This window comes from Pleurodeles waltl, chromosome 8 (assembly GCF_031143425.1).
Source record: "Pleurodeles waltl isolate 20211129_DDA chromosome 8, aPleWal1.hap1.20221129, whole genome shotgun sequence".
Lineage (NCBI taxonomy): Eukaryota > Metazoa > Chordata > Amphibia > Caudata > Salamandridae > Pleurodeles > Pleurodeles waltl.
In genome coordinates, this window is record NC_090447.1 from 463,224,760 (window position 1) to 463,249,281 (window position 24,522).

Consider the following 24,522-nt stretch of genomic DNA (forward strand, 5'->3'; position numbering starts at 1 on the left):
TGGGTCTCATTGAGGATAGCTATGAAAATACCTACCAACATGTAGGAGCACAGCTTTTGAGTTTTCCAGATCCAGTCTGGTGCTTGGGAATATTCACAAGGTGAGGAATCTCCAGTTATAGTATTGACCACAAAGAGCGTCACTGAATGTAAGTAACGTGTTCTGCTCTCCACATCATGCCTTGCATTCATGCCACGAAGCACAATTTTTTAAAAATCTGGATAATTTTCTTGCTTTGCTTGCTGCAGCACTTCACAAGAACGTTTTACAGACTTTCGATAGCCTCTGCTGGAGTAGTTGATTGTTTTTGTTGGCTCCTCAAATAATCCTTTTCATGCTTCTACTTTAGGTGTCGCCTCATGGTCATATTGGTGATGGACTACATATCTCTCCAAAACAGCTTAGCTTATGGCCAGAGCTTGCAGCTGACCCTTCTTGCATTCAGCTGGGGAACAGGAACGACTAAGGAATTCCTAAGCTATAGAATCATTGGTGGCGTTTTCCAATTCCACTGTCTCCCTGATGCATATCACCTCTTTCGTAGCAGATGTGAAAGATGTACAGCAGTTTCTTGTCAAGGTTCCTCTGACCTATCTATCAGCTAGAAAAAAAGTGTCACACTAATTCACAATTGCTCAGGGCTCTTGTTCTTCACTAAATGGTGGGTGTGCATCTTGTTGCTAAGGAATGGGCACTTTTTGATCTAGTGGAAGGTTACATGAACCTTCTGCCATTAAACAGCTTGAAATGTTCTTGACAACTGGTTAGTGGACTTGACTAGACATCCGCACACTAGAGAAGTTCTGCCTTTGTCTCTAGGTGTTCATATTCTGCAGTGTCAAGTTTAAAATCACATATGTGGTGCATTATTTTTAAAGTATGAGTACCCTAGGAAGGTTTGTCTTCCCCAAAATAGAATTTAATGCCAGCGTATGCCTTGACAATTTTAAGCGTTCAAAGATTAGTTTTTAAATTTTAAGTGGCACTTAAATGTGATGATAGTTCCTCTAACATTATTTTGAGGAGCATTGCCAGTCCCCCACTCACCCCACCCACCCAAGGAGCACCAGCTGCAAACCTTTTCCCCCAAAACGATAATAAACTTTTATTGTTTTTGGGGGAAAGGGGCGGGGCCAGGGGGGGTGGCGTGTGTGAGGGGGGATTGCTGAACTCTTAAGCTCATGTGTGTTTGGCCGGCCGACTTGGGCTGGCCAAACACACATGTGCACAGGGCTCTCTGTGTTGCTGTGCTGGAGAGAGCCTTCCCAGGCTCCCTTGGAGTGCCCTGGCTGGGCGCTCCCAGCCAATTCTGATGCTGCTATGAGCAGCGTCAGTGTCAGGATTGGCGCAGGGCAGGCTTGGGAGCCTGTGCATGCAGGCAGAGGAGTGGAGCAGCGCGGTGATGAAGGCAGTGGGACAGGTAAGTGTTTTTTTCTTTTAATTTAATCCTCCCTTCCTCTGCCCTTTCAGTGACACGCAACTGCATGCTGGGGAGAAATTGAGTTACCCTATCTTTGCAAGCTGGCTGCTTCTCTGATCCCTGGGGAGAACCGGCCACGCCACTCAGTGAGTCTGCCAGGTGCTACTGCAAGCAGCCCAACTTCTCAGAGCAGTAGCTGACCATGCGAGTGTCCGTGCTCAGGACATGCTCTGCACCACTAACTGCTTCGTCCTGCAGGAGCAAGTAAGATTTCAACTGGGCCTGTTGGGCCCAGGGGGTTCGCTGCTAACAGTGCTGCTGCACCATAGACACTTTTGACTCATTCATTAGAGTCAAAGGGGAACTCTTAAGTACGGCCTGTTAATAAGCATTCCCTGAACGCAGCCACCAGTAAATGCGGGGGAAAAACCTCCAAGCACGTTATAAGCAAGAGCATGGGCCTGGGACTTGTGTCACAACTGCTAGAGCCCCGACCTCAAGGGGACTGTGTTATTGCCCTTTGAGTAATGAGTCGTGTCCACTTACATGTATCTGCACTTGTGTCAAAACCACCCACTTTATTCCAGTTCCAGGTTCTTCTTGAACAAGAAAGAGTTCTGCACAGAGTGCTCAAAAAGAGGCTGTGATCCAGCACTGGTGTCTTTATTACAACCAGACTCCCAGAGATGAGGGAATACCACATGAATACTGCATAACCTGCCCAAGCAGATCTGTTTCTGTCTGGCATCTAAAGACCTGCCTTACTGGTCAGAGAGGGAAATAGAGTGCCTGGCCGTGCTGGAAGAGAGACACTCTAGGAGGAACAACCCAGCTGTGTTCTCAGAGTAGAACACCCAGAAAAAGCCACCTTGTATTCGGCAGTGTGACTGGCACTTTCCAGAGCTGAGAGGGGTTACCCAGCCTCCCTGCATAGTTTATATGTCAAACTGCTTGGAGGAATAACTGCTTCCTAAGTAGCAGCATGCCCTTTGGTACCGCCATGGTTTTTCAGTGGACCTTGTCTTCTGCTCCTGACATGCGGAACACAAAGATGTTATGACCGTCGTAGTTAAAAGACCGTCCTGATTGCTTGTAGGCCATCGCTGTACAAGACGGACAACTGCTGAACCAGGCCTGCCATGTTCCTGCATTTAGCGATTACCTGCACAGACGGTGATCTTGCACCTGAGGGAATTCTTGCCGTAGGGTTTCCTGCACTATTAAATCACTGTCCTACGGTGGACCTGCAGCCACTGTGTTATACAACTATTGCAGGGTGGAAGCTACCACCATTGTAGGACATTGGGGTGAGTTTGGATGCTTCACAAAATGCTTTTACCAAGTAATATTGTAAATTCCTGCAGGTGAACCCCATTACTTTGTGTAGTATTTCATTTCCCCCTGCTAATTAACTTTTTGTAAATTGAGCACTGGATTGGACAGTAATACTGCTAATTGTCCCCCGTCGAATGAAATTGATGTTTTTTTTAAATTACAGTGACAAAACAAAACGTCCTCTGATTCGGGATTGAGGACAATTTGCAGACTAATGGTCCAGATATATCTAACGTTTTAACCGTTTCCAGCCCGTTTGATACTTTTTTTTAACACTACTTTTAAAAACCACTGAATGTATTTACAATAAACCAAGCAAAGGCACTTCTTGAGTAAAGTTCTAGTTTAATGTCAAGTTTGCTATAATTCTGCACAGCATTTTTTCCGTAGCAAAGAATAAAACTTTCTAGGGGAGTTAAAATGAGAAATCACTTTTTAAACCACTTTTCTTTTCCACCAAGGTGGATTTTCTCTAATCTTGCCATGCCGAATTTAAATTAGAAGCACATCCTTTTGTAAAGTGGTTTTGCAGATTTGTCAAATGGTGCTACAGTTAGTAGCATAACAAAAAAAAGCCTTGTCAGTGAAAGGTTGACCTTTTCTAAATACAGTCCCTATCACCAGTTCAGCATTGAGTGTGGAGAGGTGCCAAGAAACGAAGCCTCAAGTGAGTACAATTCCCCTCCTTAAACCCTATAATTCTAATGGCATATTATACTTTTCACAACTAGATATATAGTTCACGCCATGGTATTTTTCATGTGTACTTGTTTGACAAAATGCATTTACCCAAAGCCAGGATTCCGTAGGTTGAATTTGTGCACTACCATACCATCAGGTTGAAGAAACCTCCTGACTATTAGGCCTGTTTTTTCCTGCGCAAAGTAATTGTTAGATGCAACCTGTGAAGCAGTAAAACGGGTTGTTCTCAAATAAATTTAGCTGTACTGTAGTAATAAACTAGAATTTGATCTTTCAACAGTAGTAATGAGTGAATATGCATTTATCAGCACAGTTGCTGTAAATACCCTGTTATTGGAGGACATGTATTAGTTCTTGTGCGTGGAAAGTGTCGGTGGTGATGAAATCGATGGCCCTCTGGTGTTGTCCTCCGTTTTTAGACGCTGATAGTTTAGCTCTGGCCCAGCGTGCTTCAGGCCTAGGAAGCAAAGCTTCGTGAACCCAGAAGAAAAGACCATCTCTTCCAAGGTTTCACAGACCTGTAGATCCACAGATGTGGCTCCCCTAAATTCTGTGATTGGGTCCCTTAGTGGGGCAATCAATAAAATATAACTAACTTAGTAACGCTCTGAATGGTAGATATGTCCCAGGCATGTGTCAGTGGAAAGTTGGAAAAACACATGTTAATAATAAAAGAAGTCAGTGGTAGAGTTTTAATAAGTGGGCAGTGTATTTGTTGAAAAATACAGTGTACCAGTTGGCCCTGTAGCGACTGAAATATAACGAGCTTCTTAAAAAAGCTATTTGTAGTTTTTATATTGAGCCGAAACTGAGGCATTAATCAAATCTAAATGAGTAAAGTAATCTTGAGAATGATAGCTGTACACAAAAGGCACACCCTAAACGCGTGGATTAAATTTTGGCCCGTGACATTACAATATGATACCGTTTAGTGCAGCTAAACTGTCCATCACAGAATGTGATCGTTTTTTAAAGAAGTTTTCAAAGCCAGTATATCAGTGAGGGCATTCCCCTACCTAGCCATTGGTGGTAAGCAAAAATTGTGAACTGCACGATTCTAGTAAAGAGTTGACAGACAAATATTTAATTTAGCTACTTTGAGTTTGAAGAGTCCACTGTGGACTTCTATTTCCTTATGGTTCCCACCTATGGTACACAAACACACATTAGATCCTCCACCCCCTCAAGAATTCTGCACGTTTTTGGTTCGGTGGAAGCACATAAATCGATGATTTTCTTGGTTTGTGGAGCCATATTTTTGTTTTTGTCAATTTCGAAAAAGGTAATAACTGGACTAAAATTATTACAATTTACTACCTTTTAGGGTTGAGCCTGCGCTAGCATGCGCTAGCACATGTGCATCACTTGCAAGATGCTGCTGTATTTAGAAAAGGGCTTTGAGCCTGCTTGTTGCTTACTGTTTGTTGGCTTGTGAGGAACGTGAATTTACAGCCTCGTAATTGGCCACTTCAGACACATCATCATTTTCATTCCTGTCCGTGGAGGAGGGACAAAACACTGATGGATTCAACTTATTCAGTGCCTGTCTGCTGCTCCCTGTGTTATTTAGGTAGTATCTTGTTCTTTTTAACTTCTAGTGCCGTGCAAACAGAAGGCGTGTGACTGGCAAAAATGTGCTCAGCAGGACAAATCGAATCACACAGTTGTGTTTCTATAGTTAACCTGTTTTTTTTTTTTTTTTTTTCAAGTCTTCTTCTCTCACTTTTCACTCACGTTTTGTTTTTGCTGGTGGGCACTGTTCTCAAAAGATCGCGATTATCTTTTTCTAAATGTTGCAAATCAACATTGTTTCTTTCTTATGTGTAATTTTGGAAAATATACTTAAACACGTAATCGTGCTTTTAATCCACTGCACTCCAGTCCGCCCTACTCCAATTCAAAAACATACACCCCAATCCACTCCAGGTCACCACACCCACCCTACCCCACTCCAGTATGCCCCACCCCTATCCAAAACAATCTGCTCCACCTCAGTCGAAAGCAATCTACCCCACCCCAATCCAGAACAGTCCACCCCACTCCAATCTAGAACAGTCCACCCCACTCTAATCCAGAACAATCTGTCCCACTCCAATACAGAACAATCCGCCCCACTCAGTCCAGAACAATTCACCCACTCAAATCCAAAACAATCTGTCCCACTCCAATCTGCCTTAATCCAGTCTGCCCTGATCCAGTCCATTCACCCCATTCCGATCTGCCCCACTCCAATCCAAAACAATCTGCCCCACCCCAATCTGGCCCATTCCAATACAGAACAGTCTGCCTACTCCAATCCAAAGCAATCTGCTCAACTTCAATATCCCCTACTGTAATCTAAAACACTCTGCCCCACTCCAGTCCAAAACAATCTGCCCCACCCCAATCTGCACCACTCTAATCCAAAACAAATCTGCACCACTCCAATCCAAAATAACCTACCCCACTGTAACCTGCCTCACTCCAAAACAATCTTCCCCACTCCACCTCACTCAAATCCACACCACTCCAATCCACCTCACCCCACTCTATTCAATCCACCCCACTGTATTCAGTCCATCCTACTCTAATCCACCCACTGCCTCAATCCACTCAAACTCTATCCACCTGACGCCACTCCACGACACTCTCTGCCACTGAACTCTAGTCTCCACCTAGCTCTACAGCACTGTACTCCCCCCCCCCTTTTCCACTCTTCTCCCCCCCCTTTCCACTCTTCTCCTCCCACTCCACTCTACTCCCCCCCAACTCCACTCTACTCCCCCCCCAACTCCACTCTGACACACAATGCCACTATTAGCCATGCTGAACAGCAGCCACACTGATGTACAACATTGCAAAACACCACATTTCCAAAGCCAATAGCTCTTGTATAGGCGAGATCTATTGGAATTGCTAGTGCTTGTTTTGTTTGAGAATTAAATCCATAGTAAATGAGAGCAGTGTGAAGAAGGTCGGCGCAGGGAAGTGTCTCCTCCTCTTTCCATCTTTTAAGTACACAATGTAAATTTCTCACCTTTCGCCTGCTATTAATGCGAGTCTATGTGTGTGAAAGCCGATGCTCCTCCTGTATGAAGAGAATGATTACCTTGCTCTGGGAGTCCTGGTTGGTTTCCTTTTGCTTCAAGTTTCATCAGATGTTGCCAGGCTTTCATTGCCATGTCTCTCTACTTTGCAGCTTGTTATGGAGTTCTGTGGCGCGGGTTCGATCACAGACCTTGTGAAAAACACAAAGGGGAACACTCTGAAAGAAGACTGGATTGCTTACATCTCTCGGGAGATCCTCAGGGTGAGTAGAAACTGTGGGTTTCGCCTTTGAAGCACTATCATGTGAGGAGTGCTTGTGGTGATGCTGTGTGGAAAGATTTGTATTACAGTTAAATAAAGAAGAAAAAAAGAAACACATTACCAGGCAAGAGCTTAGTGTAATAACGTTTGTTACGATTGCAGTAGTTAGTTTCTAAAGTCATTAATGTAATAACAAAATCTTGCAATATAATTTTTAATCAAGGGAGTAGGCAGAAAATTAATAGATCTCACTTGAACCCTGAACCATCCTTCTAGTCACACAGCACGTGAGGAGCGCAAACCTGACCCTCCTTAAGAGGTCCCGTCATACTTCCATCCACGCATCCTTTTGCGCCCATGTACTAATTTCCAGCTATTCATTCATCCACCTGTCCTTCACCTTTTCATCCACCGATCCAGCCATACTTCCCTCAATCCGCCCATCCGGTCAAATAAATATATATATAAAAAATACATACTGTGTTTCATCCATACACTCATGAAAATGTTTGTTAATCTATGCACACATCCATCCTTTCAATATCCCTTTATCCATCAATTCATTCATTTGCCCATCCTTCCATTCACCCTTTCATGTAGCGATCCTTTTAACTCTTCTATCCCTCTTTTAATCCTTCATCTTTTCTTTTTCAACCCTCCATCGTTTCACCCCACTTAGCCACCCTATCACCCACCAGCTGTAACTTTCTCCTAGTCTTCCTTCTTTCCTTTTACATTTCCCTTCTTTCCTTTCGCCGTTCCTTACTCCTCCCATTCTTTTTTGCTTCTGTCTACCCATCTCTTTAGCCATATTTTTACCTCTCATCCTTTTCTCTTCAGCTTACTTTCTCAATGTGAACACTACTGTTTGCCCCCCATTCTCATTCAGCCAAACGGCCACGTCCCTGTTTCATGGTTTGCCTAACAGTGTGACATTTATGAGAACTGCCTGCCGACCGAAGAGGGCACGCATAACAAATGGATGTTCTAGTGGGACGCAGTTCAGTAACCCATAGAGCCAAGGGCCAGTCCCCGCCTAAGCAACTGTCCCATTCAGCGGCTTCACTATCTGTGTTGTAAACGTAATATAAACAGAATGAATGAACTAAATACAAAGTAAAAGCTTATGCGGCTGTGGCCAACACAAACTAGCTTTGGCAAAAAACGGAGAGAAAACAGGAAAAAATATACAAAATATGGTATCGTCCTCTAAAAAATAAAAGACTAACTGAATTTGTGAGAATTATGAACCGTGACCTGAAGATTGCAGTGGTTTCTTCAGTTGGTGCATTAGCCAACAGAACTAGTTGGATCACAGCCTGATAATGCATTACTTGCTCTTTCTGGTGCAGCATTGTTCTGCTCACGTCTCTGCGCCATCAGAATTAGACAATAGTGCATTGTGTGAATGCTGCAAGGGTGAGGGAGGGCAGCCTAACCAGGGGCCCGTCCTCCTCCGTCTTGATCCGTGGTAGCACCCCAAGACTCGCCACCCCAACAAGGCTGTGGGCAGAGTAGCCACCTGGCAGGTGTTCTGACAGACTTCGTCCATTCTGGCTCCTTATTTTCTGAATATGAGATGAAGCAAGATAAGGGGGCCCATAGATGCCGCCCTACCGTGCCGCCCCCGCCCCCCTCATTAAGCTTGGAGCTGAGGCTCCAGACAATAGGCCCAAGGCCCCCTCATGAGCCTCACAATAAATTGAGAGGGAAGACCCAAGCAAGGCTCATCCTGCCACATCGGGCCCTCACAAGCTCTGGGGCCGGAGGCCCCTTTTAATGTCCCCACTTATCTCCCATCGTGGATATGGAACCCTTCTGCATAGCTTGTAATATAACATGACCATTTAACAGCAGTGTAGGATACAATAACCTACATTAATTTTTTTTCTTAAATTGGGCAACAAAATAATGGCGGGGGAGAAGGGTGTTGGTGGGGTCAGGAAACACCAATCAGCAGGTCTCTGCTACCAGTTGTTCACATTATTTACTGGTGTGGCTGGCTGGCGGGTGTAATACACCCGGTAAAAGACCCCTCCCCATCTTCATGCAGTATCACAGCAGTTGGGAAGTGGTTTCTGGGAGCGGTTCCCCTGTCGTCAGCTTGAGGACATGAATGATTTGTGCTGACACTGTCTGCCCCCTTGCTGCACTTGTGACCAGGAGCAGGTGGCTCCTGGCTTACCCCCTGCCACCCAGCCACTAAGTGCAGATGTTCTCTGCACGTGTTGCATACCCTCCCCATCTATTCCATGACAAGGCGTAGGAGGTCTGTGCTTGAGTGACAGTAATGACCAGAGCCAAGTGCCAGTCTGCTTTTGGACATGACACCAGCGACACTCCTACCAGGGACAGGTAGTTATTGAGCTCGCTTCCTGCTTGTTTGTGTAGGGAAGGTAGACTTTAAACATGTGTGTGCGGGATCGGCGTAGGAATACCAGTGCTCTGTGGTTTAACTGATCTGTTCAAGAAGATCCGAGGTGTGAAGTCATAGAAGAGATGGAGGCGCTACAGGGCTAAGGTTGTATCTCAGCCGCCCATGCTTTCATTCTGGTGGTACATGGAAGAGAGGTTGCTTGTACCTCAGTTTTCTCAGAACCCAGCAGCTTCACTGCTTCCTTGCACCTCCCCATTGCAGCACACAGTGACACGTGGAAGAATGTAAAGATTGTGAATTGCTCTGATTTGACTTATCATAGTCTCCTGATACCTGGCCTGGCACGCCAGTTCTTCCTTGGATACTCCGAGATAAATCCTACGCACAGACCTCAGAGTGCCTCAACTATGCCTAATGCAGAAAAATCTAGGTGCATATCTTATGATGGACAAATAGCTCATTCCCTCCAGTTGGTCAGTAAGCAATTAAACACTCTCATATACCTGCGTCAACGAGCAGAATACTGGTCATATTACAAGTTGATATTTCTTTCTCAATCAGTTATTGCTGGTAAACATCAAGTCTTAAAGGAGAATCGATGTATTTATACCTGGCTCCTCATTTCTTTTACACAAACTTTGAGTGTGTAGCATGCTAGCCTTCCCTTCTTCATGTTATCTTCACCAGTGGCTCCAACTGATTTTGGGGTTATTTTAGTGCTCAGCCATTAAAACCCATTTGCAGGTGCCAACTAATACAGAAAGTCAGTTACGCTTCCAATAATAGTAATATTACCGATCTCCTGGCAGGTATCACTCAAATCGATAAACTGTCTGTCATTGGCCATGCTGACCATTGCTGGCAGACAGAACTACGGTGACATGATTTCTTGTCATCTATCTGTTTATTTGCAGTATAATTCTCACGGACCATCCGTTTTGCCTCCTACATAGTCTGGCTTTGGTTATACCTGTTCTCTGCGCATCACAGGGAAATAATTTGCAAACCTGTAAACTAAGCAACACCTCTTTTTAGGACGAATTTAAAACTATCGCCAATGAGGTCATTTGTGCCAGTATTGGTACCTGATCAGGGGACTACACAGATGTAATGCTAGTGGTCACATTCTGTGTTTTAATTTTATATATATATATATACTTTCTTAATTGCTGCTTCATGGGTTTGTTGTGAATTATCTCAATGAGTAAACCATCAATAATGCCTAAAATATTCCAAATATATAAACCTAATCCCATGCATACAGTGCATTAATCGCATTCACGTATTGGTACAATCCTACCTGCTCACGCCGGTTACTCTCGGAGAAAGGTCAATCATGCTCAAAATGCAGCACACGTGGGATCCTGATGATACCCCTTAGTACTAATTACCACGGGGTCTGCCCCTCCAGCCTTTGCACGGAGTTTGGGGTTGGCTCGCTCAACACGTCCTGTCATTCGGAGCTTCAAACCTCCTCCAGCGTAAATCTGAGATCCAGGCACCGCTCACAAAGTAAGAGCTAGCCGAGCGACTGACTGCCTGAAGGTATCTTCTTGGGACCCAGAAACTAGGAGCTCCATGCTCCCTTGTGATAAACCATGCTCCCTTGTGATAAACCATGCTCCCTTGTGATAAACCATGCTCCCTTGTGATAAACGGGAATCTCACACTCTTCTCTATCTCCGCTGACTCTCTGTCCTCATCACTTAAGCACCAACCTATCCTTCCATGATGGCATTGCATAGAAGATGCTGACGAAACAGGCGTAGAAATACTTTGGAGAAGCGTACAGGATTGTTTCAGTGTTACCAGCCCTAGGGGCTAAGGCCCACAGCTGAGTGGCAGCCCTCCACATAGGTTGGGGTGGAGCGTTGTTACTGCGCGACCGTTAATCCAACCCCAGGGCCATGCTGGTGTATGTTCTGAAAACATCACCTTTCGGCCTGTGATACGTTGTGCATGGGCCGGTTTAGGAGTTCCATGTTGCAGTAGGCCCGGGCGAAATTTAATGTTGTTGTGTTTTGGGGGATTTTGCATTACACATGTGACCTGAAATTGCGCCATTAAGCAAGTTGTGTAATTACACTGAAATTCTTGGCTAAATTATAGCTCAAGAATGCGAGAATAACTCAAACACCCAAAACGTACCAAAATTGACACAAGGGCGCATTTCACGCTAAACTATACTGCTAAATGACATAATGCATTTCACGTCTTTGTCGACATGTGTCTGAAAACGGAAGCATTTTCATTAGATACAGACTGATGCAATTGGCTTTGTAAATGTTAGTTTATTCTTCCTGGCCCGTTTATATTGACAGTCATATGAATCTGGCTACAAATTTAGGAAGCGTCTGTCGTGCTTTTCAGAAGGGCCTCGTGTAATCTTATGACATTTGGATTTGAGTTAGGATGTGATGCCTTTCTTGCCTAACATGCACATTTGTCACCTTTCAACTATCATATCCAGGTTGATTATAAATACGACTATATAAGACACCTGGACATTTCTTACTGTACATTTCTCGCTTTTTCTGCACAGTCTGAACTCCATTTCGTCTTTGCAGTTAGACTTGATCGTGTATTGGCTGTTCTGCTGCAAGCATCCTGCCGCCTTGGGTCAGGTTCCCTTTGTCCGGCACGGCGTGCTCCGGGAACAGTCCATCGGGCAGGCCAGACAGCAGGGCAGCCGGTTCGCTTCATGCAGCAGAACCTTTCACCTTGTTGTCTCTTTACCAGGGTTTGCAGCATCTCCACGCCCACCATGTGATTCACCGAGACATTAAAGGGCAGAATGTTTTGCTGACAGAGAATGCAGAGGTGAAGCTTGGTAAGTAAAAGCGTTCTGCAGTGTTTTAGTGTTTAGTTGAAAAAAAAAATACTGATTTTTGTCATTCCTAAAGCGAATCTAGTACTAAACCACTAATCCCAAGGAGCCAGTGGTCGAAGTGAGGAGAAACCGAGCACCACTAGTTTCATCTACATTGTTTATTAGCTCTGCTACTTTTTGCAACCCGTTGTAGGATTATTGTTTTTCATTGTAAAAGTTAAAATATAGTTCTTTATTACTATGTAGGTGCACTCGATGCTGCCTTTGAAATTAAACGTGTCACGTCTGTTCTGGCTGAGCTTCGATGCATCTAGGCTTTAATTTGGTAATTCTTGGGTCCTCCTACTTTTCCCTCAAACCTACTCTCATCTCACCTTCCCAACAACATTCCTCTTCCTACTGACCCCTTTCTCACAGGTTCTTTACTGCTTACAGTTCCACCGGGGACCTACGTCATTGTCTTTTTTTCCTTGGTTCCTTGAAGCAGAGACAAAAGTTGCATTTTTTTCATACTTCCAAACATGGACACAGAAGATATTGGCTTTATTTAGGTTTGACACTTATTTATAAATGGGTCCCTCAGTACACAACTACATTTTATCTATTTATTTATTTTGCTGTTGAGCATTTCCAGAGGAAAGGGGTTTTACTGGGATAGCTTTCCTCGCTTGGATGGTCAGCTTAGTCTTGAGACAAGACTAACAGTGTGGGCTCTGATAACATGTATAGTAACCCATGGCAGTGGAAATGTTATGTTGTGGTAATTGAAGGCTGACTGCATCACTCCAGGTCCTTACTCACACTGTCTCCAGTGCAGAATGTTTCATCAACAGATGATGGATTCCAATAGTTCTTAGTTCAATGCAAACAAAACAAGACTACAACACCAACCATGCATTAGTTAGACACAAAAGTCCAAGACTAGAGCCTATGTTTGTTGTTACTTGGAGGGAGGTTATCACCATATATACTAGCTATCTGCAAACATTTTCTTTGCTTTTTTAATGGGATAGAATGTGCCACCTCTTCTCAGCCAGAATGTTGCTGTCTTGCTGAGCAAGTACTTTAAGGACAGGGAGCTGGACTCCACTGTTTACCTATAAGCACCTTCTAGTCACAAAGTCTTGTGCATCTGTGCACCAATGCATGAAAATATTGTGCTCGACTTTGGTCACTTGGTAGATTTTGCCAAAGAATATCCTAAGGTGGTCTTGCTTATTATTTGCAGTTGATTTTGGTGTCAGTGCTCAGTTGGACAGGACGGTAGGCAGGAGGAACACTTTCATCGGAACACCCTACTGGATGGCACCTGAAGTCATTGCCTGCGATGAGAATCCAGATGCTACATATGATTACAGGGTAAGTATGTTGTTGAACTTAAACCTTTTTCCAGGTGAGCACTGCACATAAATGGGACAGCAGACTGGGCAAATGAGCAACTGTGGCTTTTGAGGCTGGGCCTGGAGGCGGCAAAAAGCGAGACAAGGTATGGGAAAAGCTATAAATCAGCTTGTGGGGAGGGACGAGCGAGCAGTGTGGAGCACATTGTGTGTTTGTGGGGTAAGGGGAGTAACACTTGAGGGAGAGTGCTGGAAAACATGCTCTCCCATGTAATGCTGAAAGGAAAAGAAAACAAAGTTTCCTGCATGAGAGCAGTGGAAGAACACAAGTCATCCAGTTAAAAGAATGGGAAAGAGGAAATGCTCCAGGGGAGAGATAAGTTCAAGAAGTGGAAGGCAAGGCTTCTAATAAGAACAAGCATGCTGTTACCAAATGGCCCTAATACACATTCCTTCAGTAAACACATTACAGTCGTCACTCTTCCTGAAGAATGTAAAGCTAGGGGACCTGCTAGGCTGGCACCATGATCTTCCTCACTTTCGTTTGCTAAATATCAGTCCTTGGACTCATTGGACATATTTCCTGCTATGAAAATATACAGAAACTTTCTAAGTTGATTTTGGAAGAAGTTGTAAGCTAACCATTCAGTCTTTGTGAAGTGTTTGTCCCTAAGGCATTATTCTTGTGAATGTCTGTATAGTGTGTTCTGATGAATTTGTGCTTGTATCCTACTATGGTGCTGTCCCTGAAATATATCACTGTGGAGGCGAGAACATGTTTCACTATCTGTGAGAATATACAGTGGTACAAGTGTATTCAGTGTGCATACCAGCATATTATCTAGCGCACCACTAAGGGATCAGTGCCTAACCTGGAGGATGAAGCAACAACATTTCTTTTCCCTTGTAGCTGTTTATAAGAACTCATCTGCTGTTCTCTGTGTGGTACACACTAACAACACGGTGAAAGTATAAGAATTAGGTCGTGAATGGTCACCTGGTTGATATGCTTCCACAGTCCATACTGGCAACATATATTTTGAGATTCAAGCACAAATGTGTGAGCAGACAGTCTGTCGGGAGGCTTTCTGAATGGTGAAAGTGTTGGGTGAGGAGATGAACTGACCAATCAGATCATCTTGATTTTTAGGAAAGAAACACCTTCCTCTCTTATTGAGAGAATCTCAGAGAAAATGATTCTGCTTTCTCTGACTATGGTGTTTCAGCTCTTGGCGACGTCAAAAATCTAGTAACTCATGAATATATATATGTTGCAAAGGCAGAGCACAATGACGAAGTTTAGTCTTTTGTTTTTAGTGATCAGTAAGTGGGTGAATGACCTAATTAGAAGCAGAAATCAGAGTAATGTGGACCAAAACATGCTAAGTGTCTTGCTGCCCTGAAGCCTCAACTTTCTGCGCATTTCTAAGAATGTTCTTCTTTTTAACAAAAGTGCGCCTTAGTCGTTCTGTGGGATATGGCCACTTTGGGACTGTAGAAGTTATCTGAACATTTTTCTATTTTTTTTGTGGTGGTGGAGTTCAGCTTTCTCTTTATGTATAGAAACTTGATTATATATGTGTGATGTCATTCCATTTCGAAGAGTTCTTGCTAATACAGTGCTTCATTTTGCAGAGTGACCTCTGGTCTTGCGGTATAACAGCTATTGAAATGGCTGAAGGCGCTCCCCGTAAGTATCTCATTTCTATTTCACATGACATTGGCATGGAACCTAGGCTGGGCTTCAGTTTTATGCAATACTTCATGGAATCAGTTTGTCGGATTTTGGCTTTTTGTGATGGATGAGAAGTTGTAGTTTTACTAGAGTAACATAATGAAACATTCTGCCTTCTACATCGTATACATTTAGTTGCAGAACCCATGTTATCAATGCTTCAGTCCTTAGCTTCTGGGGCTGCTGATGGGATTTTCCTCAAATGGAACAGTGGTTAGTAAAAGGAAAATTAGACTGCAGTATGGTGTCCCTAATTACTGGATAAAGCTAGTGGGCTAACTTCTTAGCACATTAGAATTTGTTGACTTACCTTTATTGCTTAAATGCCCTTGCGTTAGTATTTTTCCTTGTTGTTCTTATTGGTTTTATAATATGATTTCTGTGGATGTGATGAACGATTTGAAAAGACTAGCTCAATTTAGAAACATTTTCAATTAATAACTTTCTCTTTTAAAAGCCGATTTTACCTGTCTACTAAAAATGTAATTACATATACTGACACTTTGAAAGTGTTTTGAACCCTGTTTGTCAGATACATTTGTATTTATTCGTACAGCTAAAGGGAGGATCCTGCAATGAGCAGAACCTAATTGGTGCCAATAATTATTTCCAGACCCTCCCTACTCTGCCGCTGGCTTGCAGTTTCTCACATTTAATAGCGTGCTTTGTATTTAGGCTGCCCATCCTGTTCAACAGGTAGCTTCTCTGTAAAGTCATTGCTGTGGTTTTGCTTTATTTTCTTTTTAATTTTATGACTGAAGTTGAGATGCAGGTAGTTGCTAGGAAGCCATACAGTGTTGGTCATGGGTGTTGGTCTGCTCCCCAGGGTACGAGGTACGCAGTAGGATTTATTATTGCAGATCACCATGGGGGCGACACTCTTCCTACTTTTTGGGTCACAAACAAAACAGAAAACAGACAATTTTTCCAGAAAATCCTGAATCGACCTTGTTTAACCTCTTAGTGATGGCACTTTGCATCTGCACAACATACATTAAATTTGTTCCTGTTAGGAAAGTCACAATCTTTGTAGTTACTTGGTTGTAATACTACTTCTAAAATTGTTGTAAGTATTGTTAGCATTGCATTTTATATGACTGTGGAGGATAATAAACTATTTACAGGTGTAGGAGAAAATGCAGAATCATTCTTGCCAAACGCAACAATTAATTGGATGGATAAAGTGGGTTAAGCTGTAACTTAGTTAAGTCACTCCTCATAACGATCCCAAAAACTGAACATTTTTCTGACTGAGCTTCTGACCCACACGTTTTAGGCTTACTTTCCTAGAAGGACGGTTTTGCTTATGAGCTGATAACTGTGCACGCTCAGTGAAACGCCACACTCACTGTGAAGATTGTAACACAAGAGAATATCTGTTACCCCATCCGCACCTATAGGCAGTCTCACTTTTTTTTGTAAACCTTATTGGAGTTCAGTACCCTCACGAAAGGAATCCAGTTGAGAAGGAGGGCAAGCACAGAGGCGTCTTGAGATGCCCACACCCGTCTACACCAAAACTCCTTTATCACTTCCACACCCACTGCAAATACAAACACACTGTTGTTCACCGACTGGCAACTGCCTCAGTGACTCGCCACTTACAATTAGATTCCACCTACTGCAGTCACTGGTTCCTTGACCTCACCAGGTGCGATGCATCCCAGCACCCCTCCCCCTGGTTATGTGAGCACTGCCCACTCCTTTAATTGGTCCGTTTGAAGTAACGCACAGTGCACGCCTATTGCAAGTGTGCTGGCCTGCTGTGATGCTTACTGAGTTGTTAGTGTTAATTTGCTATTCTATTTGGCCTGAGGGTTGGGAAGTCGGAAACAGTGTTGGGAATCCACCTCTGTGCTGAGCTCCATTAAAAGCATGCGAACAACAATGAGCTCCTTAAAGTTAAGTGTGTCTACAAGTATGGAGAGGTTATGTATTCCATTTCTATCTTAAGAACGTCACAGCTTGTATATTTGTTGAAAATATACTAGTAACAATAAAAAACACTTTGAGCAATTCATGTTTTCTTTTTCAGCTCTCTGTGACATGCATCCAATGAGGGCTCTCTTCCTTATTCCAAGGAACCCTCCGCCGCGACTGAAGTCCAAGAAATGGTAGGGTCCAATCTTGGTCTCTGATGTCAACTAGACACTCACATGATTTTAATGAAGTACATATTTTCTAGCGACGTATCCTGCATTTTGTATTCTTTTTTTATTTCTGTAGTATCGCTTCATAACAAAATTGATTTCAAGATTTCAAACATAGTCCAATATATTATTTTCTTTCAGCCATCAACAATAATATAAAGTTACTGCTTTTTGTTTTCTCTTTGTCCTGTTTATTTGGAAATCATGTAAAATGAGTTACAATGGGGGAGGCCTCGGTTTTGGAAGCAATTTCTGATCTTGACCTCTGCTTCAGTACTGTGGAACATCATGAACCTCTTTAGCAGACACAGTGAAGTTAAAACAGTAGCAAACCACCCCACATGCCCCTTAAAGTTTTAAGTTAAATGCATTTGAAATGTATGAAGATTAAGCTTACATATGGGTTTATATTTTTGATCACAGAATTGGGCTAAATTCAGAACTTTATGAAGTTACAAAGTTTGTGGATGCATTTTGCACCATTCCATTCGCAGGCGACTGTTACATTTTTTAAAAAAGCAGAATTTAGTGTTTACCCAATTATCGCTTTTTTCCTAGACGAGTTTCTGTGGTAGAATGGAGGTTTTACAGGATTTTTATAGGCGTTCGTCTTCATTGCCCTTGGTTTAGGTCAAACAATTGCAGATCCTTTAATGATTCAGCATGCTTTCGACTGGAATTCAGCATATTGTAAAACCTCTTTTTGGAAAATCTGACGTGCGATTTTTTTTTAATCCACTGTGGAAAAGATACTTCCTCGTGATGCTGTACATAGCCCCACTGCCTTCCGATCCTTCATCCACACACTCCTATGTCAACCTAGAAACGGAACGGAAACTGTGTGCATTCACATTTCTACTGCAGAAAAATCATATTTTACCTTTGTCTAGCTCTAATAGTTCAGAGAGTTGTTGTGTTATAAAGGCAATAGTTATTGAGAATTTATGTTCGCAGATCAGATATTTCTTCAAGATGAATTAATGTAGAGTACTTAAGCTAACTTCACCCAGTTTCCCACAGTCCAGGTGCCAACGTTTAAAAAAAAAAAAAAAAAAGTATTTCTCCAGCTAATGTTTTTGGGAGGCCCAAGCACTGCCCTGTATAAATAGGTTGTTAAATAACATTTTAGGGTATCTTAGTGCTTTAATTAACTCCGGAAAGGACTATTTGGTCATTTTTCTGAGTGAACCTCGTTGTCTCTGGTGCATTCTGGTAATCTAAGGAAAGTATTCAGAAGAGTGTAGCTAATGGACGTTAGAGAACTCATGATGACTAAGCTGGCATTGAATGGACGATGCGCAGATCTGGAGGTTGGTCATGTGCTTGCACCCATGACGTTCATGTCCAGGCCAGGTGAAATTTTTCCACCAAAGTGGCTACACTATTTCACATAACATTTGGTCACTGGAGACTCATTCGAGCAAAAAATGTCTTGTGAAAATTGTGTGTTGCAATATATTTTTCTGCTCGGACCAGTCTCCAGCCAGCATCTTAAGTGATTTTTGTACCGAAGGTACGTTGTTGCGGTTAAATGTCACTCAAATACCAGCAAAATCTCTAGCCATTTTTGAAGTTTCACCCACCCCATCATTCTAATGACGTTGTGTCCGGCGCTCCTGCTTCATTGTGCAAAAGATATGTTGAAGGTAATAGAGGAAACGTGCAGAAGTAATTGGAGACAAAATGCACTCTAAACATCCAATGAATACAGTAAAGTGGCTTGTTTTGTAGAGATGGAACTTCAGTGCCGCAAAATACGACACACTAAGAGCACTCTGTCATCTAACCTAACAATGTTTCCAACGATGCTGACTGCTTTATCAAGTCAACATGGTGTAAACCAGTTTATCTGTTTGCGAAGTTCTGTTGACTCCGATGGGGAAGATATTGGCTTGGAGAGCGTGGCCATACATTGCAGAGGAGATTAGTGGAAATATGTGTGAACTATACAACAGAGATAAATACAATTGAAATATTGACATTGAGTGTGTTAAGGGAATAATAAATACATACGAACAACCTGTATCCCACAGTATCTGGTTGAAGTCTACCAGACAGGGCAACTGTCTGGTTTGTTAACAATACTTTGGGGCCGTTCGAAAAGCTTTCCTGGGAATGCAATCCACTGATTGCCTGCCTTTTGCTTTGTGGTTTGCAACCCACATTTGCATGCTTTCCATTTGCTAGCTCTATTTTATTTAGTGTGTCCAGTTTGAGATGGTCCTTTCCCTTGCCCAAATCCTATTTATTTACTGTATTCTTACACCAGTACTGGATTTCTGTAAACAGTCCTTTAAATCTTGTTCTTATCTTGTCACATTTGCTGTGCATTTAAAGCAGAAGTCAGCTGTCAAGCTCTGTCTTCCAGGGAGCTTGGTGTTTAATTTTTTTTCTCTGACTTGAAAGTCAGGGGATTTATGTGACTATAATGCTGGCTGCTGGCAGAGAGCTTGTGGAAGGGTGTATGATATTTTGTTTTGTAGCACACAAGAACATTTAAATGTCTCTAACTGAACTGTGCAGGTATTTCAGACTATCTCAAAATTAGAAAAGCACAAACGAAGTATATTTGTTGGTCATGCTGAAGTGTGGTGGAAACAAATATTTTAATACAGCCAAAACAAATCCAAATACTAGGTAATGACCTCTCCACAAATTATCGTTTATGCGCTGTATGCTATTATCAATCATTTCATCTTTATTTGGATAATTAATCATATCCATAAGAGTCACAGATATAAAGCAAATATTACTGTGAAATGATGTCACTAAAAGAGGTCACCAGTTTACAGAATATATACAAATAAAATGTTATAAATATAAGTACAAGATAATCGCTTTTTGGCCAAACACCTAAATCACACAGATCTACCTAAAAACAACTCCAATCCTATGCAGTTTATCAAACAAAGAATATCTATCAATGCTGGCCAATCTAAGCTTACCCATGCGTATAAAAATAACAAAGGAACCTATAATTTAAAACCAGGTCAAAACATATGGATTTGTGAGATCAGCTATCTTTATTCTGCCTCATAGGTTAATGCTTCCAGATAGGAAAAACATTTTCTTCTATTACTAGCCAAAGCGACAACTGAAGATACAGAAAAACAAATATTCAAATTTTCGAGTGAACTAATGTAGTTAAGGGCATCAGGTATACTATAATCAGTAAAACTGTATTTCTGTGTCAATGTAATGTTCATTTCAATTGAAGATGTGTTGTCTGTAATGGTAGTGTGCTACTACATCATGCATATTCCACTATACGGCACTCTATTCTACTCTGCACCCCGCTCTATTCAGCTCTGCACAACTCCACACGACAAATTTTCGCCTCTCTACTCTACACCACTCTCCTTTATGCTGTTGCACTCTACCCCACACTACTGTTATGCACCACTGCACTCTATGCCACTGCACCCTATGCCAGTGCACTCTATCAACTATTTACTACTCCACACCAGTGTGCTCTATGCCACTCTACCTTACGCCACAATACTCTACCGTGCACCACTCCACTCTGAAACAATTTACGCCACTTCACTCAGCACCACTTTACTCAAAACCTATGCACTCTTTGCCTCTGTACTCTACTGTGTAACACTTCAAGCACTGTATTCTGTGGCATTGTAGTCCCTACATCACTGTACTGGATGCCACTTGTCCCTGCACCACTCAACACCACTTTACTCCATGCCAGTGCACTCTACGCTACTTTACTATGCATCAATGCACTCTGACAGTCTACTCTGCAACATTACATTCTGCGACTGAACTTTACGCCATTGCACTCTATGCTGAACCACTCTCTGCCACTGCATGCTATGCCACTGCACTCTACAATCTCCAAAAATCTACTCACCCCCTCTCACTGGCGAGTCATACTTTATTAGGTCGAGCTAGTTTTGGAAACCACTTGCCTCTTCTGGTGTGTTTACAAAGAACAAGTGTTCTGTTCCGTCAGAAAGTGAAGGAGTAATAAAGACACTTTTTAAAATCTTGTTCTTATGTTGTCCTACTTGCTCTGTGTTCAAAGACAGAGGTCAAAAGTCAATTTGTCCTTTCACAATTACTGTTCCTTCTGTCTGCAAAGTTCCAGGATTTTGTCTGACCTGCTGTACAAAAGGCGTGAAATGGAAGGCTGTAGGCTGTCAGGTTTTTCCTAACACACAGCATTTAAATAACTAAGTCAACTTTATAAATATCTCCAAATATATTTCAGTAGTTGTTAAAGCCCATGAAAAAAAATATTTTAATGGAATGAAAACAAACCAGAACATTTTACTTGGTGATTTACAAATGATAAATGTTTTCTGAAACCCCGTTTTCAAAGATTAATACACAATATAGGTTTATGAGTAGAGCTGCAATTTGGTAAATGTGGGCTAGATTCTTATTATACATGGAGCAAATGTTTAGTCTATTCAAACGAGGGTTTTTTGTACAGCAGAATAGCTGAGTTCACATATTTGAAGGTGCACTCGTGAGAACTCTGTAAACTAAAATATTTGCCTAGGATCACACAATTTTAAACCCGTTTACAGGTCAAGTACATTACGGTTAGGTAGAGTAGATTATTTAAGTTACTTGACCTGCAGGTCTAGTAACATTTTTATGATTTTTTGAGGCCTGCTCTACATCACTCAACCTTACTGCACTGTACACCAATGCATTGTATGCCACTGCACTCTGGATCACTCCACGCCACTCTAATCTGTTCTACACCACGCCACTGTACTCATCACCACTCTACTTTAAGCCACTGCACTCTGAGACACTCTATACCTCTGTACTCTACCCAGTCACCTCTCCACTATACCCTGAATCACTCCACTCCCCGCCACTTCACTCTGCACCACTCTATGCCACCGCACTCTACACCACTCTACTCTATGCCAATGCACTCTACACCACTTTACTCAAGACCAGTGCACTCTATGCTATTGCATTCTATGCCAATCTACTCTTCAACATTGTTCTTTACTCCACTTAACTCTAGGCTACTCTACTCTGATACTACACTCTACAATACTTCATCCTGATGCCCTACTCCACTTTACAACATTCTACTCCACTCTAAAACACTACTTCACTCTACAGTGCCCTACGCAACTCAATCTTTCGGTCCGTGCCACTTTATTCTAAAACGACCTACTCCAGTCCACCCCTCTCCACGCCAATCCACTCTGTTAAACTATGCCATTCCACTCTATGCCACTCATCTCTACAACACACTACTCCGCTCTCTGGCATTCCACTCTCCTACACTACTCCATTGTGTTCCACTCTTCCATACGTCAATGTACTCCGCTGTACACCCCGCTACTCTACAGCACTTCACTCTATGCCACACCACTGTACTCCACTCTACTCTGTGCCCTTTCAACTTACAGCACTCTACTCCCTCCATGACACAGCACACCACTCCAGGACACTCTGCTCCATTCCACTCTACTCTGTACCACTCCACGCTCTCCATATCACTCTGTTCTACTCCACTTTACGACACTCCACTCTCCTTTACCCCGCTAACTTTTAGCGATGCTGAACAGCAACCACACTGGAGTGCAACATGGCTAAGGCATATTGGCAAAGCTAACAACTCCTGTATAGGCAAAACCTATTGGCTTTGCCAATGTTTGCTCTTAATATAGCGAGGTGGTGCAGTAAAACAGTAAACAAAATGCCCATGGGATCAGATGTGCTCGCATCAGGGGTATTTAATGGTCCTGATGAATTCAGGAAGTTTGCAACTTTTGGGCTAAGTTGCTGAGTTGGGCAACTGGAGGAGTGTGTTCTGATCCTGCCTTCCGGACTTGATATCAAACTCATGTGATTCTGTTCACTTTCCTTTATAAATACATTTATGTATCACTAAAGGTTGCCAAGCAGTAACTGGATTCAGAAATTAGGGGGGGGGGGGGGGCACCTAGATTCAAGAATTGTCTTTTTGCAAATAAACCATTGTTGGAGCATTGCCTAAAAAGAGAAAGACCAGGGATGGACTAAGAGAGAATGGTATGAAGTCAATCAAAGTAGAGAGTAATACATGGAATTTTTCACTAGCGAAATTGGGTTTTTATGTAATGCCAAAACATTGCACTAAGTGCGTAGCTTAGAGGCAAGGCTGTTTCAGATAGTTGCCACAACACCATAGGAATACCTTCTTAATATCTGTGTAATATGAAGCGTTGTTTTCCAGTTTTGGAGGGGATTGACGTCCAAGACCTCCAGCTGTCCTAGACCGCATATTACCGAGATAGGGCGGTACATATTCAATATGATGGTGGCTGCTGTCCTTTGACACTAATGGTCCAGGGCCATGAATACAACTGCATTTAACACACGACTGTACCCTTTCTGTACTTGTAACACCAGGATTAACCATTTATTGCTTTGCTTTAGAAAGTGCTGCGCATTAGTAACACTTTACAGAAGGACACTGTAACTAACGCTCACCAGGGTCAGTGTCCGGTCGGCGATAGAGGACAGTTGACTTATTTCTGGTGTGTTCGGATGTTAGTTATCCACTGTTCTCAATCTATATAAATTGGTCTCTCAAAGAGGCTTTCTATCTTGTATGCTGGTGCTCGACTGTGATTACCTCACAGTGGACTAACACTCTCAAATTCATGGGCGGTGGCTATACATGTTGTTGTGTTTTTCTTTGTTGTACTTATACAGACATAGAAGAGGCTTACAAAAGTATGTTCAAAATAATATAATGTGGTAGCACATTTTGGCTACACTATCACTCCTAACAGTTGTAGAGATTTTTTGTGCTTCTGTGTGGTTCTGCCTCCAGACATCCTCCAAGGGGATGCACTAAAAGTAGAGCAGCCAAAGCGAAGTGTGCTCACGCTACCAAAATTTAGGGGCCCTGTACCTTAAAACCAGCAGATTACAGTCAAGATGATCAGTGCAAGTAAACACACAAAGGATTCAGACCATCAACTGACCCACAGATTCTGCCAGTTTGGGCTGTTATTTAAGGCCGGTGGACAGTTGTGGATTAAACGTGCTCAATTTCTGCATGGCAAGGATCTGAGAAATGTTGAAACAGTTTCAGAATCAGGGCAGGCACCTGCAGCCAGTTGGATACTACCCTAGACTGAGTATCACCATTTTGTTGGCAGACAAATCTGTCTTGGAAGGGGCATATGCCATTCTTTCAAGATCAGTTAGACTCATTTGGGATTCCTCCTGAAATGTGATTTAAAAAAATATATATATTAGTGATTATATTTTTTAAACTGTAACCTGTGTGCGTAGAACCGATTGGCGCTTTAACGCAGTGTTCCAGAATTGAGGCTGAGTTTGGATTGGTTATTTTAGATTACTT

The 24,522-nt window shown here is 42.6% G+C and overlaps 1 protein-coding gene across 11 annotated transcripts in view; it reads left to right on the plus strand.

Annotated features, from left to right (window-relative positions):
• The window catches only part of MAP4K4 (mitogen-activated protein kinase kinase kinase kinase 4), a 513,631-nt gene that overhangs the window by 280,364 nt on the left and 208,745 nt on the right, over positions 1 to 24,522 (plus strand). For all 11 annotated transcript variants that reach the window (XM_069204415.1, XM_069204417.1, XM_069204419.1 and 8 more), the window contains exons 5-9: positions 6,636 to 6,746; positions 11,862 to 11,952; positions 13,181 to 13,311; positions 14,928 to 14,982; positions 17,063 to 17,141. In XM_069204415.1, coding sequence (XP_069060516.1) covers positions 6,636 to 6,746; positions 11,862 to 11,952; positions 13,181 to 13,311; positions 14,928 to 14,982; positions 17,063 to 17,141 — 467 coding nt within the window. The remainder of the gene's footprint in view (positions 1 to 6,635; positions 6,747 to 11,861; positions 11,953 to 13,180; positions 13,312 to 14,927; positions 14,983 to 17,062; positions 17,142 to 24,522) is intronic.